A 24,013-nucleotide genomic window follows, 5' to 3' on the forward strand; every position below is an offset into this window, starting at 1 on the left:
CTTCGGAGCGTCACCGCGGGCACACATACAGCAGTCGGCGCGTCTCCTCGCCTACTCCCTCCCGCTCTCACTCCTCCTCCTCATCCCACTCGTCCTCTTCCTCGGAGGATGAAGAGTTTGAGGACGACTTGCTCGACATTAACCCGAGCCCCAGCTTTGATAGCATGTCGCTGGGGAGCTTTGGCTCCTCTGCACTGGACAGGGACTTGGATTTAAACTTTGAGTCCGGTTCCGGGGGCTCCCACTTCGAGTTCCCCGACTACTGCACGCCTGAAGTCAGCGAGATGATCTCCGGGGACTGGCTGGAGTCCACCATCTCCAACCTGGTGTTTACATACTGAAAGTTCACAAACGACAGGTAATGTCCTGCGAGCAAAAATACGACCAAACACAGAACAGTGGCTCCCGTGGGCGTTATAGTTTGTGTTACTACTACATCAGAATAGTAAAAACCCACTGAAATCAGTCCCTTGTCATGCCATCGTGCATGTCCTTGGAGAGCTCAACTTTAAAGCGAAGAACTTGCTTTTTGTACTTTTCTGTGGATGCGTGGACTGAGGGACTTGGTACAACCACGAAAGTGAAGGGAGTGCAAAACAAGAAGAGACAAACACAGAGACAGTCTTGCACAGTTGTGAACTGAACAAGTTAACTGTGATTGATTTGCACGTTATGTGGTCCGCCGTTCACTTAATCAATGTTGTTGCTGATTTAAAAAGGAACAATTCACAACTTTTTACCGATCGCCAAGTGAACTTCACCACTAAAAGGTACAAAAATAGGACTGTCGTGCGACGTTTTACTTGTGGTGTGTCACCCAGAGGCATTTTTTAATGAAACCGAGGTGGGTTTTTTAAGTTTAATATTTTCTCAAAAGCAAAAAACATGTTAAGCATGATAGCTTACGTTGTTCCTATCTTGTGTTGAGATTTTCTGTGGACAGTCGAGCAGTTCAAAACTAGTATTAGGATTATTTAAATGGATAGGTGGCGCTCGCTTCGGTTGTTCTCTTTTTTATTAAAAAAGGACACTGAAATATTCACCAGCTGTGGTAAGTTTTCAAACTTCAGGACTCAAACGCAACTTCAAATCTGTGCTGAACTTTATACACGCGTTCTCTGTGATTCAGGACCAAATTCCTTTAAAGTTAATTTTAGATGATAGCTATAGAGAGATCCTCACCGACTTTTTTCATCCTCTGAGCTTTGTTTTGTACATGTATTCAGATGCCATTTTATATGGCATGTTGTATTTATATACTGGGCCAAGCATTTTGACTTGATCATTTTTTATTTCTTGTACCTAACCTAGGCCTGTTTGTTTTTCTTCTTACACAGTTGTTTGTCTGTCTGTCTGTTTGTCACATTTCCTTCTCAGGCGAAGGGCTAGAGTTTTTAAAACACAGACTTTTGATTTGTTTTTATATTTAAATGTATCTACACTTTTTTGGACACTTAAAGAGAGGAAACAGTCTGATTATTTTCTCAGTGTATTTTTGTACAAATCTATATATACAATGGGGGAGTAAACAATTGGTGTGTGTAGCCTACTAATACAGCTGTATTGGATTTCCTAATTTTTAAAACCCTGGCAGGCTGGTTTTCATGCTGCTTTCAAGTGCTCATGGTAAGCTTGTACTTTTATTGTCTGCTTAAATGTTTTTGTAAGGACAACCAGCAAACAGACCTTTATAACACAGTTGTGCCTGTAGTTCTTTTTTTTTTAAACATTAAAGGCACCAACCTAAGTGACCAAGCAATGGGGATAATATAAATCTGGCATGTAACTGGTGTTTTAATTCACAAAATTAGCCAACTTTGACTTTTGCCAGCAAATACTGACAGTACCTCTTGGAAAGCCTCTTTGTCCAGTCCTTGAACATTCCGTAATGTTACTACAGGCATAATAAACGACTCTGTAACGACCCAGATATGAGGATGTAATTAGGATTTGTCCGACAGCACTTGAAAGCAGCAGCAGTCTTTGTATCAGCCTACCTTCTACGTTTACAGTGCCAGTCTGCAGGCTCCTTAAAGACACAGGAATGCATTATTTCTGGAGGCTAGTCCTGTGGCCAGTGTGGGTTTGACAGCATTACTCTCTTAACAAGCCAGTTGTTTTTGCATTTCCTGCCATACATCTTGCCTATGACAAGAAACAAGGAGATTGTAGCTTTAAATTTGACTTATTTCTTGATGTTTTCATTAACTGATGTCAAATTTGCCAATCAACCACTGGATTGAACAGGCTATCATTATAGCAAGCAAACAAGGATGACAACATCAAGTATATTCAAATTTTTGACTTGAGGTCCGCAACACCTTCTTGTACTGCGTTTCTCATTGTATTTGGATATATATAATCTTTTCTACTTGTCAGCTAACTATTAGCTAATAATTGTTTTAGTATCTTTATGGCATGGTGAATAGCATTTGTATTTCAAATCCAGGTTATTAGCTGTTGTGTTTTTGAGACAAAATGGAAAAAAAATGAGGAAAGACGTGAACTCGAGCTTTGTATATTTGACTGTATTATAAAGCAAAAAGATTGTGTGTTTATGTATGTCGTTGCTATTGATGACAGGCACTGTCTAGAACTGCTATCTTTTACACATCTTTACTTACATTTAAGGTGGTCAGTTCAGGACTCTTTTTTTTATAAATATATATATAAAATCATTTTTAAATATATTAACTTTATTTTTCATCCATCCTGTGCAATATGCTGTGTAGAATGATCATTTATTGTCTCCATGCCATAAACAAAGGAACCACCCTTTTTTGAGACTCAAAAGAAATGTGGGGGGAAGCTCATGCCAGCTAAATTGTGTCCATTCACTGCCTGTCAGATTGTTGATATAAACTTGTGTACAGAACTTTTTCAAGGAAGAAAATAAATATCAGCTGGAACTGAAACTCTAAACAATTTTTTTTTGTTCTTGAACTTTATCTCTTGTCGACTGCCAGCAGTAGGCTCATAATTCTTTGCAGACAAAACCAGATTCCATAAAAAAGGAAGGAATAGCTGATATGAAATGCTAATTATCATTGCCAGCTTAGTTCATAATTGATGGGCTCATCAGTGATCTTCTGCCATAACTTCGATAAATGAGAGTAAATCAAGTTCACAAAGGCCCATTAGAACGTTTGGCTTAGTTTACCACTTGGCCAGCCTTTCAGTTACTTGCTGTTCCATTTTAATAACATATATAGGAAATGACAAGTGATGCCAAACCTTATTATATAGATTGGTTCTAAAAAGTGGTTAACATGGGAAAAAAACAAAACAAACAAACAAACAAAACAAAAACAAATATGGGCTGCTTTTGGGAAACTCACTTTAACTATGTAGCAACACATTAAACCCCAGCCACCAATCACCTTCCTTTATAAAGAGAAGCCAAATGATTTGCAGGGACTGTAGAGTGAAATAAAAATGAATAAAAGGCCCTGATTTCATAGTTAATTTGTTTAGTTACTAACAAGCAATGAAAACATTTATTTCTAAATATTTGCATCTACATAACAAGGATTTATTTGTTATAGTTTCACGTTAAGTGAACTCAGTCCATGTCTGCACAAGTGTAAATGGCCCAGAGATGTAATAAGCATTTTAGAAGCTCATTACAGAGCTATGAAAAAGCACACATTTATTCTCAGTTATAGTAGGCAAGACTGACTTTGTCAGAGTTTTATAGCAGGCACTTTGCTCTACACTTGGTCTTGAGACTGTAAAGAATTTGGACACCTTACAATGCCAGTGTGGAGTGAAAAAACAATGGACTCAGACTGAGGGAATCAATTAGATGATATAGTCAGACATATTAGCTAGGTTTTCATGTTAAGCCCCCATAAGGCTTAAGTCTACATCATGTGTTCAAAATATATGTTATTAAGGCAGTGGTGATATGAGAACTAGATGTTGCATACTGATGACTTCATGATATATAGCACAACATAGCTCAGAAATAACTGGGTATGCAAAGCCACAAAGGATCTGATTAAATATATTTGTTTAAAGAGCCACAAAAACTTGATTTATGGCATAAAGGGTTAACAATCAAATGCATTATGCATAACGCAAAACCATTTGGTTGCTGCATGAGAACAGCAAATAGTATAGGGTTACTTCATAAATAAAATACACAAAGCACATGAATGAACTTATACCTCAGGTAACTTTTGGTTTGCAGACATGTATCCTTAGAAATCCTAACAAATTGTTAAGTTAGTTTTTATGTTCATATGAATATTTACAAGGTTATATCATAATGACAAATGAGTGCCTGGCAAATACAGCTTTCCAAATTGACAATTTACAAAACAATCACTTAAAAACACTTGCTAACATCTAGATAACATGTTCTGTGTACACCTCTTGTCACATCACCCCCTCTGGATAGTCAGTTCTTATCATATTCATGGGCAACTATTCAAAGACTTGTCTAAAGGCAAGTATCCAGTATGAAAAGTGAACCAATGTAATTACAACTGAGCAGAAGGCCATTATTATTGCAGCTATACATTGTACCTAGCCAACATATTACATAGACTATGCAATGATTAAGGTGAGCAGTTTTACCACCATTGCTTAAGTAACTGCACTGTTTCATTATTAATATGCTTCTTGAATAGTCAGTGATGTTGCGTGCTTGGGTTTGTCTAATTGGCTACAATTTATTTGTTGAAGAATTTACATCATTAATAAAAGCTGTATACATTCTAGGGCCTCCTGAATTGGATGAATAATAAGGGATAGCTGTAATAAAGGCTGTTTACTGCAGAACACACATTAATCATTTCAAAAGTTAAATCTTATTGTGCTTCATCCAGGCAAGCTGATCTTCTGTTCCCTTCTATTCTAGCCTGTTGTGCTGAATGCTGGCTGTCTGCTATTCAGACAGTCATGATTTCCCTCCCCCTCTTCCAGATCCTTACTGTGGGGGAAGGGCTGGTTTAACAGCAGTCAGCCATGGGCCCTTCGGCATAGCTGACAAGCATGTCTTTTTACAGTATGTGCGTGTCTGGGTGTTTGTGTGTGGATGTGTGTGTGTGCCTGTGTGGTTGAAATTCTAGGCAAAAAATTAAGAGCAGACCGTGTCAACCTCATACATCAAGAAATATATCTTTTTTTAAAATGTGGTTGAGTGTCTTCTGTCAGGCTCAGCAGTACACTGACTGACCACCTGTACAAGTTACACCTGCACAATTATATGCACTTCAGTGCAACATCTGTGTTTATGGAGCTCAAAATGTTTGTTTTTTATAAAATTGTTAGAAATGTATCAATTCAATTATATGTTTATTATTGAGCTCATAATTAAAGGTGAAGTTGTATTGGACTACATTATATTCAGATGTGTGTTCTGAACCTCTCATGTATGTAGCTGGGGAGGACAAAAATATAGATACACCTGTAAATATAATGTCGTCCAGTACAACACCACCTTTAACTATGACCTCAATAATATATATATAATTTATACATTTATGACAATTTCACCAAAAACATTTTGAGCTTCATAAACACAGATGTTAAGGTGGAAGTGTTGCATTGAGTTGCATACACTTGTACAAGTGTACTGGCCACTTTATTATGTACACCTAATAAAGTGGCCAGTGAGTGTATAAAAGAACAAATGCTGTAAAAAAGCTACATCCTAAAATGTCACAGCCTCAGTATTGATATGTTCAAGGGATATGCAGCATGTTTTATGTAGCCTATTTGTTGTGTGATTCTTTTGAAGCAATGTCTACCTTCACACTCTGTTGTGCTGAAGAAACATATTAAAAATCAACTGGACTTGATTTTAGATAGAAGGCATTTCACCTCTCATCCAAGAGGCTTCATCAGTTCTGTCCGACTGGTGGTGAGCAGGAGGTATTTATGGTGTTTCAGTCCTTTGATGCCCAACAATGTCCCCTAATGACTGAGTTATTATAGCCTGGTATCGGTGAGTGTGGTTACCTGTCTTTGAACCCTCACTTGTGGACCGACGCCTATTGTCCTGGTGTGAATTAGGGTGGGAATGCTTGGGCAGAGATTTCAAAACAGAGTTGTAGATGGATGACAAGTTGTGTTTTAGTCCACCACCCCTATTTAGCAAGGGGTGTTCTATTTGGACATAAATAGCTTCCTTGACTCCTCTCTCAAACCAGTGATATTCTCTGGAGAAGATCTGGACTTCACTGTCCTCGGAAGAATGTCCTTTGTCCTTCAGGTGGAGGTGGACTGCTGACTCTGGTCCACTGGGGTTGGCCCTCCTGTGCTGGGCCATGTGTTTATACAGCGGCTGCTTAGTTTCACCAATGTATAAGTCATTACACTTCTGTCTACACACACTCACACTCTATTCTATTGCATGACTTGTATTATATAGCTTTATTAGTTGTGTGAAATTACTATAAAAGTGCTACCACCAATAATAATCATTATGTACATTATGAACATACCATTGGTTATTTCAGATCATAGCGCCATGCATTTTTTTTAACATTGTAATAGGATGAACAATTATTTTAAGATGCAGCAAAAGTTAAGTGTGTGCTTTAAAAACATGTAATTATCTCTGCTATACAGGTTAATGTATGGTATGTAGCAAGTAGTTTGAGACTGTTCATTAGTTTGTGTATCTGTTATGCAATGCACAGTAGGCTATGTAGCCAAATGCCTTTTGTGGTTGGTTTAGTTGTATGTGTGAAATAAGTAGGTAACTAACAAGTTGTTATGTAGGTAGGTTGTTTCCATAAGTACTGCTACAATCTGGAATTCCACAGGGATCTTGAACTTTTACCATTTTTTATTTACATGCTGTCACTCAATCAAGATCAAGAGCACTTCATGTGCAGGACATACAGAAAATCAAAATACCGTTTCTCTCACAACATGATGATACACAGTTATATCTCTCTTCTGCTATGAATCAATTAAACAACGTCAGCTTGCATTGTAGATATTAATAAATGAATGATAACCTCAGATCTAAATCCCAGGTTATTATCACAGGTCCAGATTCATCCCAGAATGACTTCCTACTGAGTCCTGCAGAAACCTTTGTATTATTTTGTTAACAATCTCCACTTTGACCAGCATAATATATCTGTTGTCCACTCATGTTTTATCCAACTCAGAAACATTTTATCAAACAGATCATTTCTAACAGTTAATAACTTTCATTGTTATCATATTTAGGCTACTGCAGTTATTTATATTTATGCTTATCCCAACAAAAGTTCAATGAACTTCACAAATTTAAACACCTGCAGATAGGCTTATATCAAGCGCCAACAGGAGAGAGCAGCTTACTTCAGGTTTAAAATCACTTAATTGGCTCCCAGTCCATTTACATAATCACTTTTAAGACTTGTAGGGGGTCAGCTCCTGAATATATAGCTGATCTTATGGCCCCCTAACAACACAATCCCCTTGTGGGTCATTCCTGAAAGCAAGAAGGGATAGGGGTGTTTCTATTTGGGCCCCTCAGCCGTGGAATCACTTGACAGAAAGCAGCACCATTTAATCAGTTTTATTATTACTTTATTGTTCTTATGTTATCTTTTTTCTTATAGCACTTTGTATCTTTTCAAAATGTTTTCAAAGGCGTGATATAAATAAAGGTATTATTATTATTATTATTACAAATGTAATGTCAAAATCAAGTTTACTTTATGCACCATATAGAATATGGTGCATAAGGATTATTGTTAGTGTCACGAGTTCTGATTTACAGTAATAAGATGATGAAGAGGATCTCAAAACAAGTGCATGACATGAAGCAGGCTGTAAACATATACAGCACGGTCAACATTCAGTCCTTTTGTCTATATAGCAACACTGCTGCTGTATTTGCAAATGTAAAGGAAATCCAGTGAGTGTGCCATTAACCCATACCTGATTTTATAAAGCTCTGATAGAGTAACTGAGTCACTGCAGCATCACACCAGTGTGCAGATGTATGCATTTTGTCACAGCTTAATTGGTTGTGTGTAACTGAATGTAAACTCTTTCCAGCTGGCAGTTTGTAATAATACCCAGTGTATATTACTTTATTTCTTAACATCCCAGTGAGTATCCATCATACAAAGAGATAATATCTTCACTGTGTGGTATAATTTAGCAAATTTCCTAACAGCTCCAGCACTTCTCTCTCCCTCTGTTAAGCTCATCTAAGCTGTATATAGTCTATTCAGTGTGCAGTCTCATGTGTGGCTCAGCTGATTCCTCAGCAGGAGATATGCAGGCAGCAGCCAGGGCAGAGCAGAGTGGAGCAGAACAGACTGCAGGAGTCAGTGGCCCAGTAAAACCACAGCAGGGGGGATAAAAGCTCTGCCAGAGGGGGGTGAGAAAGGTATGACTGTACTGCCCTCAGTCCAGAGGGGTTGGGTGGTGTAGTGGGGGTATGACTATTTCTCCCCTCACTCTGTTTTATGCATTTTTAAAACTTCTTTTCCATTTCTTTCTTTGTACAGTAGTAGCATGACATTTCTGTTGTTTTCAATCCATGCAGGTTTTCCAGTGAGCAGCAGCATTCCTTATTCATTATTTATCTGTATCTGTCTGGCATGTGAATAGAGGACACTGTTGTGGTGGTGTTTGTTATGTTTAGCTCCCTAGTCACTGTGTGACTAACTCTGTCTTTGTGTCAGAGATGTTCCCACTGGCATGCTTTCCCATTAACCAAAACATCCCACAAGCCAGAACACACAGAGAAGTATCCTGTTTCTTTGTATGTTAAGTTTTCTGGACCCAGGTTGTTATAGGTTAGAGTGTTATTTGCTGTTTGTCTGTGCGAAGACATGGAAGAACTACCTGTCTTTCTGGTGGAAGCAAATGCATTGTAACAGGCAGGACCACGCTGACATTTTTATCTGCTTTTGAATGCAAATGCATACCTGTTGTTTTCTTTCTCTGGGACATAGGAATATTAAAGTCTGCCTTAAGTGACAGGGGAGAGTCACAGTTACAATTTGACTTGTCGGTCTCTGCTTTTCTCTCTTGTCTGCTCTATTTTACACAAATTCCACCAGCACAACCAGCACTGACTCAACACCAAAAGCATTTTGAGGTACTTTCCCCATGATACTCTATAGCTGGAAATGATCCTTTTAAAAGGTAATGCAAAATGATTTGTCTAAAAACATTCTGGTGACCGTGTTTATACTGAACTCTGACAGGCATTCTGCTTCACTTTGTGATATAAAATTATTGTCTTTGGTTGAATCTAATTTTAGGACATAATCAGGTTTATGTTTGTCAGCAGGTATTAATAATAGACTGGGACTGATACTTAAGATTTAGTAAAACACATAATCAGGTTTATGTTTGTCAGCAGATATTAATAATAGACTGATACTTAAGATTTAGTAAAGCTGCTTTATCAATTTACCAACTTTTGTCATGTATATGGATGCCATCAAATAACATCCAACTAAGTAATGAAATAATGATAATGTTACATGCAAAAACCTGAAAAGGTATAAACTGCAAATAAGCAAAATGAGTGAGCCAGTTTTCATAACCTCACAGGTCTGTATTGATTCCAAATAACTGTTTTCAGGGTCCACCTTACAGCAGCACTGCTGCTCTTTGTCATTATTTATAATCATGTTCTACTCTCTGCATTACAAAACAATGAGATCTATTTCTTTTGTCTCTCCCTTTGTTCCCTGCTGTTGCTGCTGTCCAGACACAATAGTAGTCTCAAGACAGTGCCTCCAGGAAAGTTTCTTTCAGCTAGCAAGTGTAGGCAAACACTGAGACAAAAAGACAAGAAGAGAGGGGAAAAAAGAGACGAAGCACAAAATGTGACAGCTTTAAATATTACTTTTAGCAGGATCTAAAATAAGAGAGACAGGGAGGACAGGGAAAACCTGCAAGATGCTGGCAGGTTGCAAACAAAGAGGCACCAGTGAGTAAATAAATATATGGCAGATGAATAAAATGTCAAAATAATGAATGAAATGAATTCAAATAAGATAATTCTAGGCAGACTGACAGATAAATCAAGAAAATGATTGAAACTAAATGGGCTGAATTAGCTGGTGAGTTAAAAACAAACCTAAACACAATTTTACACCAAACAATTACCTATCATGGTCATAGTAATCACACATATGCTCTGCCTGTCTATACGTTCGGATGCATAGTTGTTTGACTTTGAGGGGGCGGGACTTTTTGGAGAACGAAATGCACTAGGCGCGGCCATCTATCACACGTGTAGACAAAGGGGGACTCCACAACACAAAGCTAGATGTACTCTCTCAAACTTTTTCAAGGACGCACGGCGACACGCACAGGGCAAACCGACCCCAGGTGAGTTGTCTCCGAGCGGGATACTACTCTTTCTTGCATCCTTGGAGCGCCTTTCGAATTTATTTGCAGTTAAAAGTTGCTGCTGTAGTTGGAGCGTCAGCGCTCAAACTTGAGCACAAAGCAGGAGAGAAAGGCAGAGAGACCTAGAGAAACAGTGGCAGCGAGGAGAGAGAGCGTGAGGAGCGGTCCCCCTTTCCTTTGTCTGATGCGGGGCGCTTTGAGGAGAGAACTTGAGGGGATGCTCAGGCACGCATCTTCACAACGCCCAACAATACTCAACATAAGAGGCTTAGAGCTAATTGACAGTGAGCTTTAATTGAGGGGAGATGGAGTTTGTACCGCGTATTTTCGTCTTTGGGGATGTTGCGACGCACAAGACAAAGCAGCTGCCTGTCAGAAGTTTGCGGACAAAGGAGCTTTTACGCACGCTGTAAAAAAAGACAAAGTAAATAATTTGTTAATAGTTTGGCCGTAGTTTTAGGTCAGCAGTGTTCGCGGTCTTGCGAAGTTGGCAGTGCACTGTGGGAATTCAGAACAATGCAGTCAGGTGTAGTCTCCAAGAAACAAGACAGTAACTGAATTAAACTTGTTGCACGAATACGCCATAATATTTGGAGGCAAAAGATGTCATAAGATGAATACAAAACAGATTCGTCTGGAGAATCACTAAGAAACTTGTTATAGTTTATTGGAAACAGAGCAACAGGTATAAGTCGTTGCAGCTTCTTTGTTACAGTTAAGGCTCCTTTGTTCTCATTCCATACAAAGAAAACCATCAGAAGGGAACGCAAATCCACAGGGAAACGGGGTTTCTGTACGATAAAATGATTTTCACGAGATAAAAATGTTTTAAAACACATGTTTAGTTTACATAGCTTGAAGAAATATTTATTTCTCTTTTCATTTTAAATATATAAAAATTGCCCGATGACCTCCAGATAAGTATTCACAAACTTGAGGTTTACCACGAAGTTTGGCCGTGATGTTTATTAAGTATCTAAAACATAGTAAATGTACTTGGCATCATTTTTAAACACTTTTTATGATGTGAAGGTGTGGCAGAACAACTTGTTTGAATCTGCTGCATTCCATTGTACAGGGGCCCTACCCTTAAACCTTTCACTGGATGACAGGAGAACATTTGCACTTACAAGACTGATTTGTTAAATAAAGCCAAATGAGTTGTGCATTTTGTAAAATATTTGGGTATGGATAGTTTGTTTTAACCTTTTTAACTCATTTAAAACTTATCCAGCACATACTAACTTTTGCACAGCTTTAACACAATAATACCATAATAGTGTACATATATCATTTATTTTATAATGCATTGTTTTCTCTGGCTCTCTTTTACCAGTTTTAATCAACGAGCAATGTTGCTGCACTGATGCCAAGTTATAACTACACTTTTTTCTTTTCTTGATTTTTTGTGTCCTTAGGTGGATTTTAAAACCCGATTAACCAGCAAAGCGTTTCCTCCTGTGGGAGGATAGAGAAATAAAAATATGTGGAAATCATGTGGAAAATGTGCAGAGTCTTCTATCAAGCAGCTTTTAAGATGAAGATGAGGATTAAGAGGCTGTTCAGTTTTCTTTTGGAGAAGGGGAAGACTCATCTTCTAAGGATTTAAACTTCAGCAGCAGCAGTGCCAGGCAGGATGTGTTTTAGGCACACTTGGAAATCTAAAACTCATGAAGAGGATTATAAAAATGTGTAGTATGTCACTCCACAAGACTTATCCCAGCCCAGAGTCTCTGGGATACCAGGATATTGCATTTGTGATCCTCCTTGGCCCTCTGCATGGGTAGGTAATATTATTTTGTACTGGGATGTGACATTTGTTCAGTCACTTGTTTGTAGGGCTGGTAGGTAACCTCCAACACACACACACACACACACACCCCACTGCCACCAAGCTGAATTTTGGCAGCACCTTTGCCATCACTTTACTGTAAAGTTTGAGCATACGTATTAATTAAAGTTGCTTTAGCTGCAAGGAAAAAAAGGTAAATAAATTTAATTGAGTCTTATCTTAAAAATGTGCTGGAACATTTTCAAATAATTTGCAACTTGCAGCCACTGGTGACCACTACTCATTCGGGGTGTAAACATGCTTGTAGTGAACTGTTTCTGACTTTAGGTTCAGTGCAGATGTGTATAGAATTACAGACTAGGATTGATTTGTGCTGCAGAACATTTTTTCAAATACGCGTTCCCACACAAACATATTAAGTGGCAGTCTGGAGCTCAGCACATTTAGTTTAGCCAAGCCTCTGGCCAGCGAATGGCCTTTCCCTGGTTATTAGAGCACTCATTAGTAGTAGTTTGCAGTAGTATTTTAGTTTTTATTTCTATATATTTTGTGTATGTTTCATTTAAATTTGCATTTAAACACTCTACAATGTTTATAAAAGTTCATAATAAATGACAAGTGATTTTATAAAACATTTTTTCCTTTACTGTACCAAAAATAAACTGGCCTGTGACTTCAAAACCGAGGTGCATACTGATCCATGATTTTGTGTACTGTTACACCCGATGTAAAGGTACACATCCATCAGCCTATCAAAAAATGTAAGTTATTGCTCTGCCTCAATATAAGCTGTTCAGTCAGTAAATGAGAAAAATGTTTATAGATGCAGAAACATTGCCATAGCCGGGGTGTTTGTAAGTGGACACCACAGCTTGAAGCGTTGACTTTTCACACTTGCCATGCTTGAATAGACAGTTAGACATATGCTTGGCCAATAAAGGTCTAAAGCCTTTCATGGACATGGACAGTTTCCAGGTTTTTCCACAGTTGTATGAATTGCAGTGTCAGCTGTAGTATATTTGTTGTTGTTTGTTTTGTGTGCCCCTCGGTTTACTGAGATGACAGGGCAGGACAGAGGGTGCATCAAAGCGCTTTTGTGTTCTGTCTGTTATCATGCAGTTAATTTAGTCAAGCTTGTTAAATCTCTGATAAAATAAAAACAGCTGAGATGCAAATAGCTTTCTTAGCCTGAGCTCTCTATGCCAATGTGAGGGAGAGAGTGAATCACTGTCTTCACAGCCCCTTATCAATGATGTCATTGAGAGCCAATGACAGCATGCAGTGGTACTTGTCAGCGTCCAAGCTCCACCTCCTGCTTCTTTGTGCATGGCAGCCCACATGGTCCTGCAGCATCACATTTTCGCCATGCGTTCTCTGCTGCAGAGAGAGAGAGGCAGGGATATGGAGATGCTGCTCTTGGCTGTGTGCTGTGATGTTAATCTACCATGTCTGCTCAGAAATTCTGAAACTTGTTTATCACTGTGAGCATATGCAAGGAACAGCTTGAGGAGTGGAGGGAGATAACAGTTTTTGGTTAAATAAAGAAATTAAAATGATAGAAAATAACTGATAAAGATTACCTAATGACCTTAATTCAGTTCAAATCAAATTTTTAGTGCAAAAAAAAACAACATATCTAGGTCAGTTTAACAACAATTTACCTGCTCTTGTTAACAGTTGAGCTTTAAGACTCGGGGGTGGGGGTGTCTCCTCCTGCTCTTGTGAAACAGACTCAGGTCACACCCCAGACATAACTGGATCAGTGGGAATGTGGGCCAGTCAGCACTGTGACACACAGGTGACACAGATATAGGTCAGTGGCAGAGCATGGGTGCTGATGAGTCATGTGTCTGAAGCATGTAGGGACAGAGGCTGCATCTCATCTTGACCATCCACCAGACATGCATGGATCCTAACTTTAATTTTCGCTTGGGCAACTGCTAAATTTTTTGTTGTTTAGCTTCACTATTATACAGTGTTAAACATTTCTAACAAGCAAGCATGGTAGCTTTATACAATAATAATAGTTTACAACTTTGGTTCTCTCAATTAATGTGTAAGTAGATCTGATGCTCTGCGTTTAAGGACAGTGACACACCAAGCCGTCGGCGAGCGTCTGTCGGGGCATGTCCTTCCGGTGTGTCCCGCACCATTGGCACTAGTTGGGGCCTGTTGGCAGCCTTTCAGCCAATTTGGCATGCTGAATCGGTGTTGGACTGGTCGGGCCTCATCACTGAAAGAGACCACTTTGATTGACTGTTTGGCTTAGGGAATCAGTGCATGAGAAGAGAACGGTTCGGGAAAGCCCCTTCAGCCCATAGTATCCATGATTTCACCCATGTGCAGTTTCTCCTTGCTTTTTTTTTTTTTTTTACCTCTGTGGCCTCCTTTCTTCTTCCACAATGTCTTATCAGACATATCCTTTATTAGACCTAGCTATAACCAGCAATGGTGTTGTTATTTTTATTTTTCTCAGGCAGGTGCAGAACGTATGTGCTATTTGGCTGTTTGCTATAGTCGGTGCTTTGTGTTCAGGTGCCATTTTTTCACACCGAACGGCCCTAAGTTGTGTTTATAATATTTGGAACACTACAGCTATCATGCCCAGCTGTTCACCTATAATACTGTTTATTACAAATGTGTAGATTCGATCCAGTACCCAGTTAATGAACTTGAGTAAAACAGAAACATCAGGTTGAGCATAACCAATCAATATGACAGGCCTAGCACTGAGCTCTTAATAGGCACTGCATGGTCATAGTCTGTGCCACATTACAGTGTGCTCCACTGTGTGTAGCTTAATTACATTTCTTATCTGTAATGCTATTATCAAGTAAAGTGCGGTTTTCATAACATTTGGCATTTGTGGATGCTTTATGAGACCACACTTTTTCTTTTGTACAGACATCTCAGTGGGAGTTGAGCTTATAAACCTAATCCTCTGAGTTACATGGGACAACATTAGCGCAGCAATCTGTGGCATCTTCCAGCTCTCAATAGCTCTCTAAGCTTCAGTGCTCATTAAAATAGGCAATGGTTTCACACCATCTCTTTTTCTGCAGCATATGCACAACTAAATCTGTGTCACCATAATCTCCCATCCATCTGTATCTGCTATTACAAAGTATTAAAGTACTTCATTCTATTTCTGGTGACATCTGAGGAGGACCACAAAGTATAATACACTGGTGCTGGAGCATCTACCTTAGGCTCAGTGACACCTACAGACATACAGTATATGTATTTAAATCTGCATTATTCTTATTCAGCTATGCCCAACATGTCCATGAGCTGGACTGATGTCATGCAAAGTGCATTAGAGCAGAATACAACATTAGTCCTAGAATAACTAATCACTACCATAAGCCTAATTCTCTCAGACATTCTGTGGTCAGCCTCAGGGAGGCTACTGTATCAGGTTTAGTTTTACCACTCATTGCATGTAGCTTGTGGGCAATGCATCTCGCAGTCCTCATAGAAATCACTGTAATACATTCATATGTACACGTGTGATATTTTCTGGTTCATGAAACTACAGCATGACAGTGAAAACCACTAATGATCCAATCACTTTTTACAGCATTTGATACTTGAACATGAAGCACTGTTGACCCATTACTACTGTGCATGTTTACACTGTGCTTTATGAAATTCATATTAACATATTTTATGCACTGTATTTTTTTTTAGTGCGCTTCAAGCACTGACAGATGGACAAATACATTTTAAGCTTGATCTTCAAAGTGGAACAGCTGCTTAAACAGATTTTGTATGTGTCATATACTACGTGACAAAAAAAAAGATTAAATTGGTGAAGATGAACAGTAGCCAAAACCTGCAGCAATAATAATTTGGTTTAGTTTTCTCTACCATTTGAATTTGCGTTGATGCTCCCATTGTGTATGTGAGCGTGGGTACAGTACCCGCAGAACACTGTGGGTACTGTACAGTAAATTATAGTGCAGTGTAACATTAGACCAACCATTGCTAATTGGTACGACAGCCCTAATTCTCCAAGCTACAGGCATTCTGTGTGTTCATCCTGTTGCAAACTATCAGAGCTTAGTTTTACCACTCAGTGTCTGTAGCCATGAGATAAGTTAACGTGCTCTGCTGGCCTGCTAATACATACCCGCAATGGGGGACAGGAATAAATTATTTCTTTATGACTGTGCATTAGGAATGGAGACATGGGAGTAAATGATGGGCAGGGAAGAAAGGAGGAGGGAGCAGTAGTAAAACAGATTGAGAGGTAAAGGGAAAAGAGAAAGAAAGAGGTGAAAAGGACAAGAATAGGATGGCTTTATAGAGTTCTTTATATCTGTCTCTCTTCAGTTTTATGGTCATTTTCCCATCATGACAGAGTGGAGGAGTCATTTTATTTCTGACTGAGTTTCCGAAAAACATAGACCTCTGCCTCTTTATTCTTTACAGTCAATAAGACAGATAACTGAAAGGCTTTTCACAGATAAGCAGCATTTGAAGGTAAAAGCTCAGGAACAACACAGGGTTTGCTTTGACAAATGATAGCTGTACAGATTTATTTTACTGCTTTGACCTGAAAACCGTTCTGCCTGCATTTAGAGTCGTATGACCTTTTGAAGGATTTTGTCCTAGTTTGAAAAAAAAAAGTCGACCTAAAATACACTATTATTGCTTAGCCTGGAAAAGCAATGATACAACCTCTTTCTTTCCTCTGGGGGAAAATGAGGACAGTGCTTTGTGATGATGTAGACTGCTATTTAGTCTGGATGTTCAGGTTTAATTGTTAATGTCTTGGGTTTTATTTGCTTATACTTTTCTGCCTGCTCCACGTCAGCACTCTGGAATTTTAGTGAAGCCAAACCCGAACAGCAGCCAATAACATGACTAATCGGTCGGAAAACACATAAAGGTAAGCATCAAATCAAAATTCACTGGAGGAGAGCTCTCATGGTGTGTTGTGCAGCAGGTCTGACTGCCCCTGAAGATATTTTGTTCCTCTCCTCCTTCATCCTAGTCCAGGTATAGTTATAGGGACACAATCTCCATTACCTTCATAAATGCACAGCATGTTGCTTTCTGGGAATGGACTGAAAATCTCTCTAAAGACTGGGGGTTTATCAGACTGAAAGCTGCTCCACACAAACACACACACACACACACACACACACACACATAGATAGAGTGCATCTCTGAATAACCACATGGGACCATGCAGTCACACAAACTTCCCTGGTAGACACACTGACACACATAAAAACCGGCATTGTATCACAAACAAATCCGTTATTGTCTCGTTATTGGGAGATTACAAAACAGTAATTTTAGAAACACAGTCATATCATTAGAGGATGAACATTGGCTTGGATGCTGAAGGTACAGTGCAGTTTAGTGATGCCAGTACTAGGGAGCTTGAATGCTGTGAATTACTGTGGTAAATATTACTGACTTGGTGCATTAAGTCACTTTCATGACAGCGTTTATTGTATGCACTTATTTCTGTGTTTGCATCACACTTCTGAAAAAAATGTAGATTCTATAGGTGGCACTCTTCTCTTTGTTTGTTCACCCATATTGGCAGTCTTTGCTGAAACTAGTTATCTAATTGTGTTCTGCGCCTTCACTCCTAATAGAATCGCACCTAACTGCTCCATCTGCTTTTGATGCCAGCAAGCACCTCCACCAGATTTTCTTTCACACCCCCTTTCTCTCGTTCCAGTCACTTTCCATTGGTGATTCTGAACCCCTGTTAACAGTCTTTGTGAAAGAGTTCCTTCAGTGCTTTTGACAAAACAACTTTTTGGTTATTACATTTAGAATATGATCATGCCTCCTAGTATTCTTTTGCTGGCCTTGCAAAACTATGCTATATATCACATGCTCATTGAAAGGGCTATTTGTTTCTTTATTATCATGAGAAACATGTAAGTTAAAAATTTTTTTTAACGTCTTCCACATTTACTAGTCATCAGAAGCAAAGAGCAATGACCCCGTGTCTGGAGTGCTGATCTAGTTAGGTGTAGAAAAGGTTCGTGCTGTGTCTGAGTGATGGAGTGAACTCTCAATCATGTATTGCTTTGAATAACCTGGACCAGAAATGACATCTGGCTCGAGCTAATTCAGCCATAGCCGCGCCAGACTACACTGAGTGAAGAGAAGCCAGCATTTGGCATTAGGTTAGAGACAGCAGAATTGCCAGTGACCTAGAGAGTGGTTGGCCTGTCCCTGTGCCAGGTGCTCAGTCTCATGTGGGAATACATGACCTGGCTATGTCACTGCTCATCTCCATACATGTTTATCTCTTTTCTACCAAAACAAAAACAAAAATGTTTTAGCACACACTGCTATATGTGAAGTCTCCCAGAAAGGAGAGCAACCAGACCTCACAGTGTTTCCATTTTAACTCAAAGTATTGCTGTTCATTTTTCCAGGAGCGGACTGCTTACCTGTCCTTTCTATTTGTAAACAAATACACCTTTACATATTTCTCACTGCCTAATTGTTATGTCATCTAAAAAAGTAATGTTTCCCAACATTAGGCTCTGACCTGCCTTAACTGTCAGTCACACCCTGAAAACTAAAGCCTCTCCCAGCCACAGTCTTTGAAAGAAAGGAAAAATACTAAGCCTGCATTGTTATTTGACATTGGCTGGGAATCTATAAAACTTTATACAGTAATTAATTAAAGATATTTACTCAGCAAAACAAACAAACAAAAGTATTTCATAAAGTTTTAAAAGCATCAAAGATTCTGCAGTGATGTTAAACCAAAAGGGAATGCAATGAATGAGCACAAACTCCAGACCTTTTCTTTTTCTTTCTCTCTTTTTTCGGTGACACAATACAATCCCATGTTTTTTTAAAACGTATTTAATTATATGTAGCAGTGTAAAACGGGGACTCCAATGAGTGGACTGTGGGGAAAAGTGCTGAAGACATCACATTTTAGCAAATTTGTGTTCTGCTTGGTCAACAGATGTTTGATAAACTGCGCATACAGTCTCTGTTACTGACTGATTGTTGCAGTATGGAGTGATCCATGTCCTCTGCTCAGCTGTGTGTATGTGAGAGAGAAGGGAGTGCAGCCCACCTGCCTCTAAACAGAGACCGACACAGCAAAAAACTGAATGGAAAAGCAAAGTAGCACGGTAAATTAGCTTACGGTAGGTGAAGGTTAGGTTCCGACAGTGGAAACACAGCTATATTGTATCAGTGTTAAGCAAGAAGCGTTCTGACTTTATTACCTGAAAATATCTTTGTGTGTTGCTGTATACTGTTCATGTCACATAGTTGGGGCAGTGAATGCTGAGCAGGCTAATCCAAAATATTATCTTGTGTCATAACTGTGTACTATGGTTGAGTTGTGCTGAATCAGATTTGTTTTGATGGAGATTTCTTTGAACCCTTTAAGCTAAGACAGATGTAGTATAAATCCGATTATGCCTTGTAACACTGTCCCAATCTGTGTTTTTAGGGGTACGATACACCTCTTCATTCAAGCATGTGATATTTTTCAAGTTTATTTATAATCACTTTTATTGGCCAAGTACACACGCAAGGAATTTGTCTTCGGTACAGAGCCAAGGCAGCCAACTGTGGCACCAACTCACACACACACACCAATGGCGGCACTGTCCCTGGCTGTTGGGGGCAACTTGGGGTTCAGAGTCTTGCCCAAGGACACTTCAACACGTGGACTGGGGAGGACGGGATTCAAACCGCCAACCTTCCAGTTGGGGGACGACCACACCCCCTCCTGAGCCATGGCCATGGTATGAAAACATTTTGTATGTGTACTTTTGTGTGCTGTTTTAGTGTAATTTATCACTGATTGCCTGATGTAATGATCACCTTCTATGATCTGCATCAGAGCTCATTCATGTCCGGGACTCTTGGTGTGCCATTTATAGCCATGTGATGGTAAAAAAAAAAAAAAAAGTACGTTTCCCAGAGGCAGATTATGCCACAGACTATGAAAGCCGTCCCGTAAGAACATCTGCACTGATACGATTTTCCGGACGAGTGCGAGGCATAATCTGAGTGCCTGGAAATGGAATGAATAAGCCCATGTAAATGCCCCACTGTCCTCAGTGTACTAGTTCCATGCTAGACACAGCCTGTATGCTGGATAAAGTTGTATACAAGCCCAATTTCTTATAATAAATGACACTGCTCACAACAGTTACATACTGTAAGTTCACATTTAATTAGAAAGAGATTTAAAATAATGAGCACAGTTATTTAAATAAATAAATACATTTTAGCATGTTGCACCCTGAATAATTAATTATTTCCACCTACAGCCATCCCCTGCTAATGTAAGTTTGTCTTATTTTTATACTGTCAAAAAATTGAGTGCAACTTTAAGCTGAGGCTTTTATAGATAATATAAAAGATCCAGCGGAGAATAAAGGGTGACATATATTTTCAGGTCTTTTCATAGGAGGCCAGTGTTTAATCTCTGGTGGAATGTAGCTGAATAAGGCCTAGTCACACCCTGCTCTTATTATAATATAATCACTATGTGCCGGCCATTAGCTATTCTGTACTTTGCTGCATCGCCAGTGCCTATTCACAAGGTCACAATTATAGTACTTTTTAAATGTCCTTGCCGAATACAATTAGATTCTGACTCAAACTGTGTGTACTGTATGTGTGTGGGGTTCACTGAAAACTTTAGGCACTGAAATGATCACACACACACACACACACACACACACACACACAGAGCTACATACAGAGCCTGGTGTACAGCCTGTAGCAGTGTTCACAACACCTTGACATTATGCCACAGTTCTTATTAAGAGCAGCCACCCAGTACTGAATCACAGAGAACACACTGTTCTTTTAAGGCAAAATCAATGTTTCATCTTCAACTGAGAAGTGAGCTGAGTAAGCATGAGTCATGTTGTCAGTTATGCATCAGCCTGCACCGTCTGACGGACGGGCAGTGTTAGCTGTCAGAGGCTAGACTGAGAAAAGACCCTGCAATCTGTCAGTACGCTATTCTTTCTGGAAAACCGGAAAATAATGAATGAACAAACAAAAAAAATGTAACAATCTTGAATATATAAACATACACTATTGTGTTAATTCTTAAACTAATGTATGCATGTCTGTAAATTGACATGTGGTCAACTCTGTAGTGGAAATGCTGTACTAACAATATGTTACATTCAGGCTAATAACATTGTAACCGGACTCATTTGCTCCCTTTCCAAATTAAAGTGGACCCATGTAAACACCCTAATTGGCCTTGAAGGAATTAAGAATGTTCACATGCAGCCTATTTGTCCATTAATGTAACTCATTTACCTTTCCTCCAAATTACCTGCCTTCACATCACCATCTCTGGCAGCCTAGAGGAACATTACTGGTCTTGTTCTGATTGAAATTAAATTCAGATTGATTTGAATATTCTTGCACATGCAAAGTTAATCCCTAGTCAGAATACTTTTCATTTGGGCTGGGTAGATAATCCATTTCCATCCTGTGTGCTCACTGTATGTGTGAGTGTTCAAGTGTTTAATGTGCAGCGGTGAGTCTGTGCTCAACTGTGAGCCTATCTGTTTCCTGCTCTTTGTGTGTGTGTCGCTCTCTGTGCTACTGTTGTTTGTAAGCAGGTTGACAGAGGCTGCTATACCAGCTGCTTAGTAAGCTCTCTGATGTCCTCAGCTATGCGTGGTAATGAGAGCTGCTGACACAGTGAACTGCGGCCACTCAGACATGCAGATATTCAGCATGAAAGCATGCTGATACAAGGACGTGCACAAATGTGTTTACTCTCTCTCCAACACTCTCTCCTTCCATTTTACTCCCTCTCTTCCCATCTTTGTCCCCCTCTTCAATTTATTCCATCTTTGTGCTGCCCTTCCCCTCCTCTCTGCTTCTTTATCTCTTTCTCTATAGTTTTTCTGTCTGATTTTCTCTATCACACAGGCATGCGTTGAGACGCCGCCATGCCACAACAGACAGTGAGAGCAGTAAGCCAGCCTCCTCTTCAGTTCACCGCCAGTTCACCCGTCTCCACACTGACAGAAATGATGCTAGACAGAAATGCAAATTTTACATTGACAGCAACGGTGCCAGCCACAAATGTTAACATTACTCTTCAAAATCTTACCTACCAATTTGCATTCATTGAAACGGTAGCTCCAGACTTTTAGACAAAGATCAGTTTTATTGTTGTCGCAGAGTAACTCAGTATATTACTCTGTTAGACTGATACTATGCTGCCACTTTTCGCTGACTCATCTGTCCCTGGAGCTTAGAAAGGATCTAAAAATATTCTTTCAGACTTTGTAAAAGCACAAAATATCTAATTTGATGAAAGAAATCATGCCTAGTAGCATCAGTATTTTCTTTTTTTTAAACAAAGCGCATTCTGGAAGTTACAGTCCCTTTGTTACATCCTTGTAAAAACTCCAATCCAACAAAGCTGGTGGATTGTATTAGTAACGTTTCATAGTGTGGATGGCTAATAATCTGGTTGGCTGACAGGCTGGTTTACAGCCTGTTTCACAGTCTCAAAGCACCAGCTAAAGAAAGTGTGGTGGAAAGACAAGTTGTCCTTTTCATGTGTAGTGTTTTTTTCTTTCTATTGGACTGTACCCTTAGACAAGCATGTAAAACTCCCTGCTGAGTTCTGCACTCTCTGTCAGTGTGTGAATGGGTATGTGTCTTTCATCATCTCTACACCCTGTGTTACCCCATCTGGTCACTTTTCCTCATTTTCTTTCCCCTCTACTGACATTTTAACTTTCTCTTGTCCTGCCTCTCTTGGTTCCTCTGTCTATCCGTCTCATGCTGGTATGCATCGCTGTTGTTCAGTACTTGGACTCTACATTTTCTTGCACCAGTGTGGTTTGCCTGTCACATTTGAGATGTCTGTCTGTCTTTTTCTCTCTTTCTCACAATTTCTTTTGATCTGTGGCTGCCTCTGAGGCTAGCTGCCTGTCTGTTTCTATTTCTTTCCTGTATGTTTCTGGCTGCATGTGTCAGTCTGCATCTTCTTCTCACTCTCCACCTCTGCATTACTTTCATTTGAGCATAATGTGCTTAAGTGTCTTCATATTAGCGATGGATCTTTTAAATGTGCGTTTCTCTCCCTTTTGACTTCCTTTTCCTTTACACTTCTATTTCCTTAACTGTCCTTTTTTGTAGGTGCATGCTGCTTCAGTCACTCCCCGACTAAGTCACTGTCCTGCAAAGTCACATGTGTTCATCTGATCTCTGTGAGAACTTGCTGCTTCAGAAGGTTTCACGCTTTAGATTACTTCTGACTTTCATTGGGAGGATGATGACTTATTACTTTTTGAGTGAGGGAGTTTTGGATTACCTCACTCATTCCTTGGGTTACCACATGTTTAACTGCAGCAGTAATGCCAGTTGGGATTGTCATTTTAGGCACATCATTTGTAAAGGCACAGTTTGTTGACTTTAACCTGGCTCTATACATAAGGAATTGTCCTACTGCTGAGAGTAAAATGTACTTAAGGTTCAGCATGAAGACAGTTTTCTAATGTTGACTCCTTTAATATGATCTGCTGCTTGGACAGGTTGCACCTGATCAGTTAATCTCAGTGATTTAATCATGTTGCTGTGTGTTTTTGCTTTCCTTGCATCTCTGCTGGCATGTTTGTCTCCCTTGGTGTCCATGTGTGCAATGTACCCATACAGTATGTGCTCCCTTCTGTGCATGTATGTATAAAATATGCAGTTTCACCTGTACACAGGACTGCTGAGCTTCTAAGTGCATCTGTGTTTACATTAGTTTAGTCAATCCACCCAGGACATCTGCAGTCAGTGAGATGGAAGTTCCTTTCACCACTCCAAACCACTGGAGCCAGTTTCTCAAACTGGGGAGCCATAAAACTCAATTTCCCATGGAGGAGAGGTGGGGGGCAT

At 39.5% G+C, this 24,013-nt stretch overlaps 1 protein-coding gene across 1 annotated transcript in view; it reads left to right on the top strand.

Annotated features, from left to right (window-relative positions):
• sox4b (SRY-box transcription factor 4b) overlaps positions 1 to 24,013 on the top strand; it is a 78,984-nt gene that overhangs the window by 1,531 nt on the left and 53,440 nt on the right. Inside the window, 2 exon segments of the mRNA XM_020596876.1 lie at positions 1 to 358; positions 11,751 to 12,115. The exon segment at positions 1 to 358 is cut by the window's left edge and continues 72 nt beyond it. Coding sequence (XP_020452532.1) covers positions 1 to 341 — 341 coding nt within the window. The 3' untranslated portion in view covers positions 342 to 358; positions 11,751 to 12,115.

Source organism: Monopterus albus, unplaced genomic scaffold (genome assembly GCF_001952655.1).
Source record: "Monopterus albus unplaced genomic scaffold, M_albus_1.0 scaffold31.1, whole genome shotgun sequence".
Taxonomy (NCBI): Eukaryota; Metazoa; Chordata; class Actinopteri; order Synbranchiformes; family Synbranchidae; genus Monopterus; species Monopterus albus.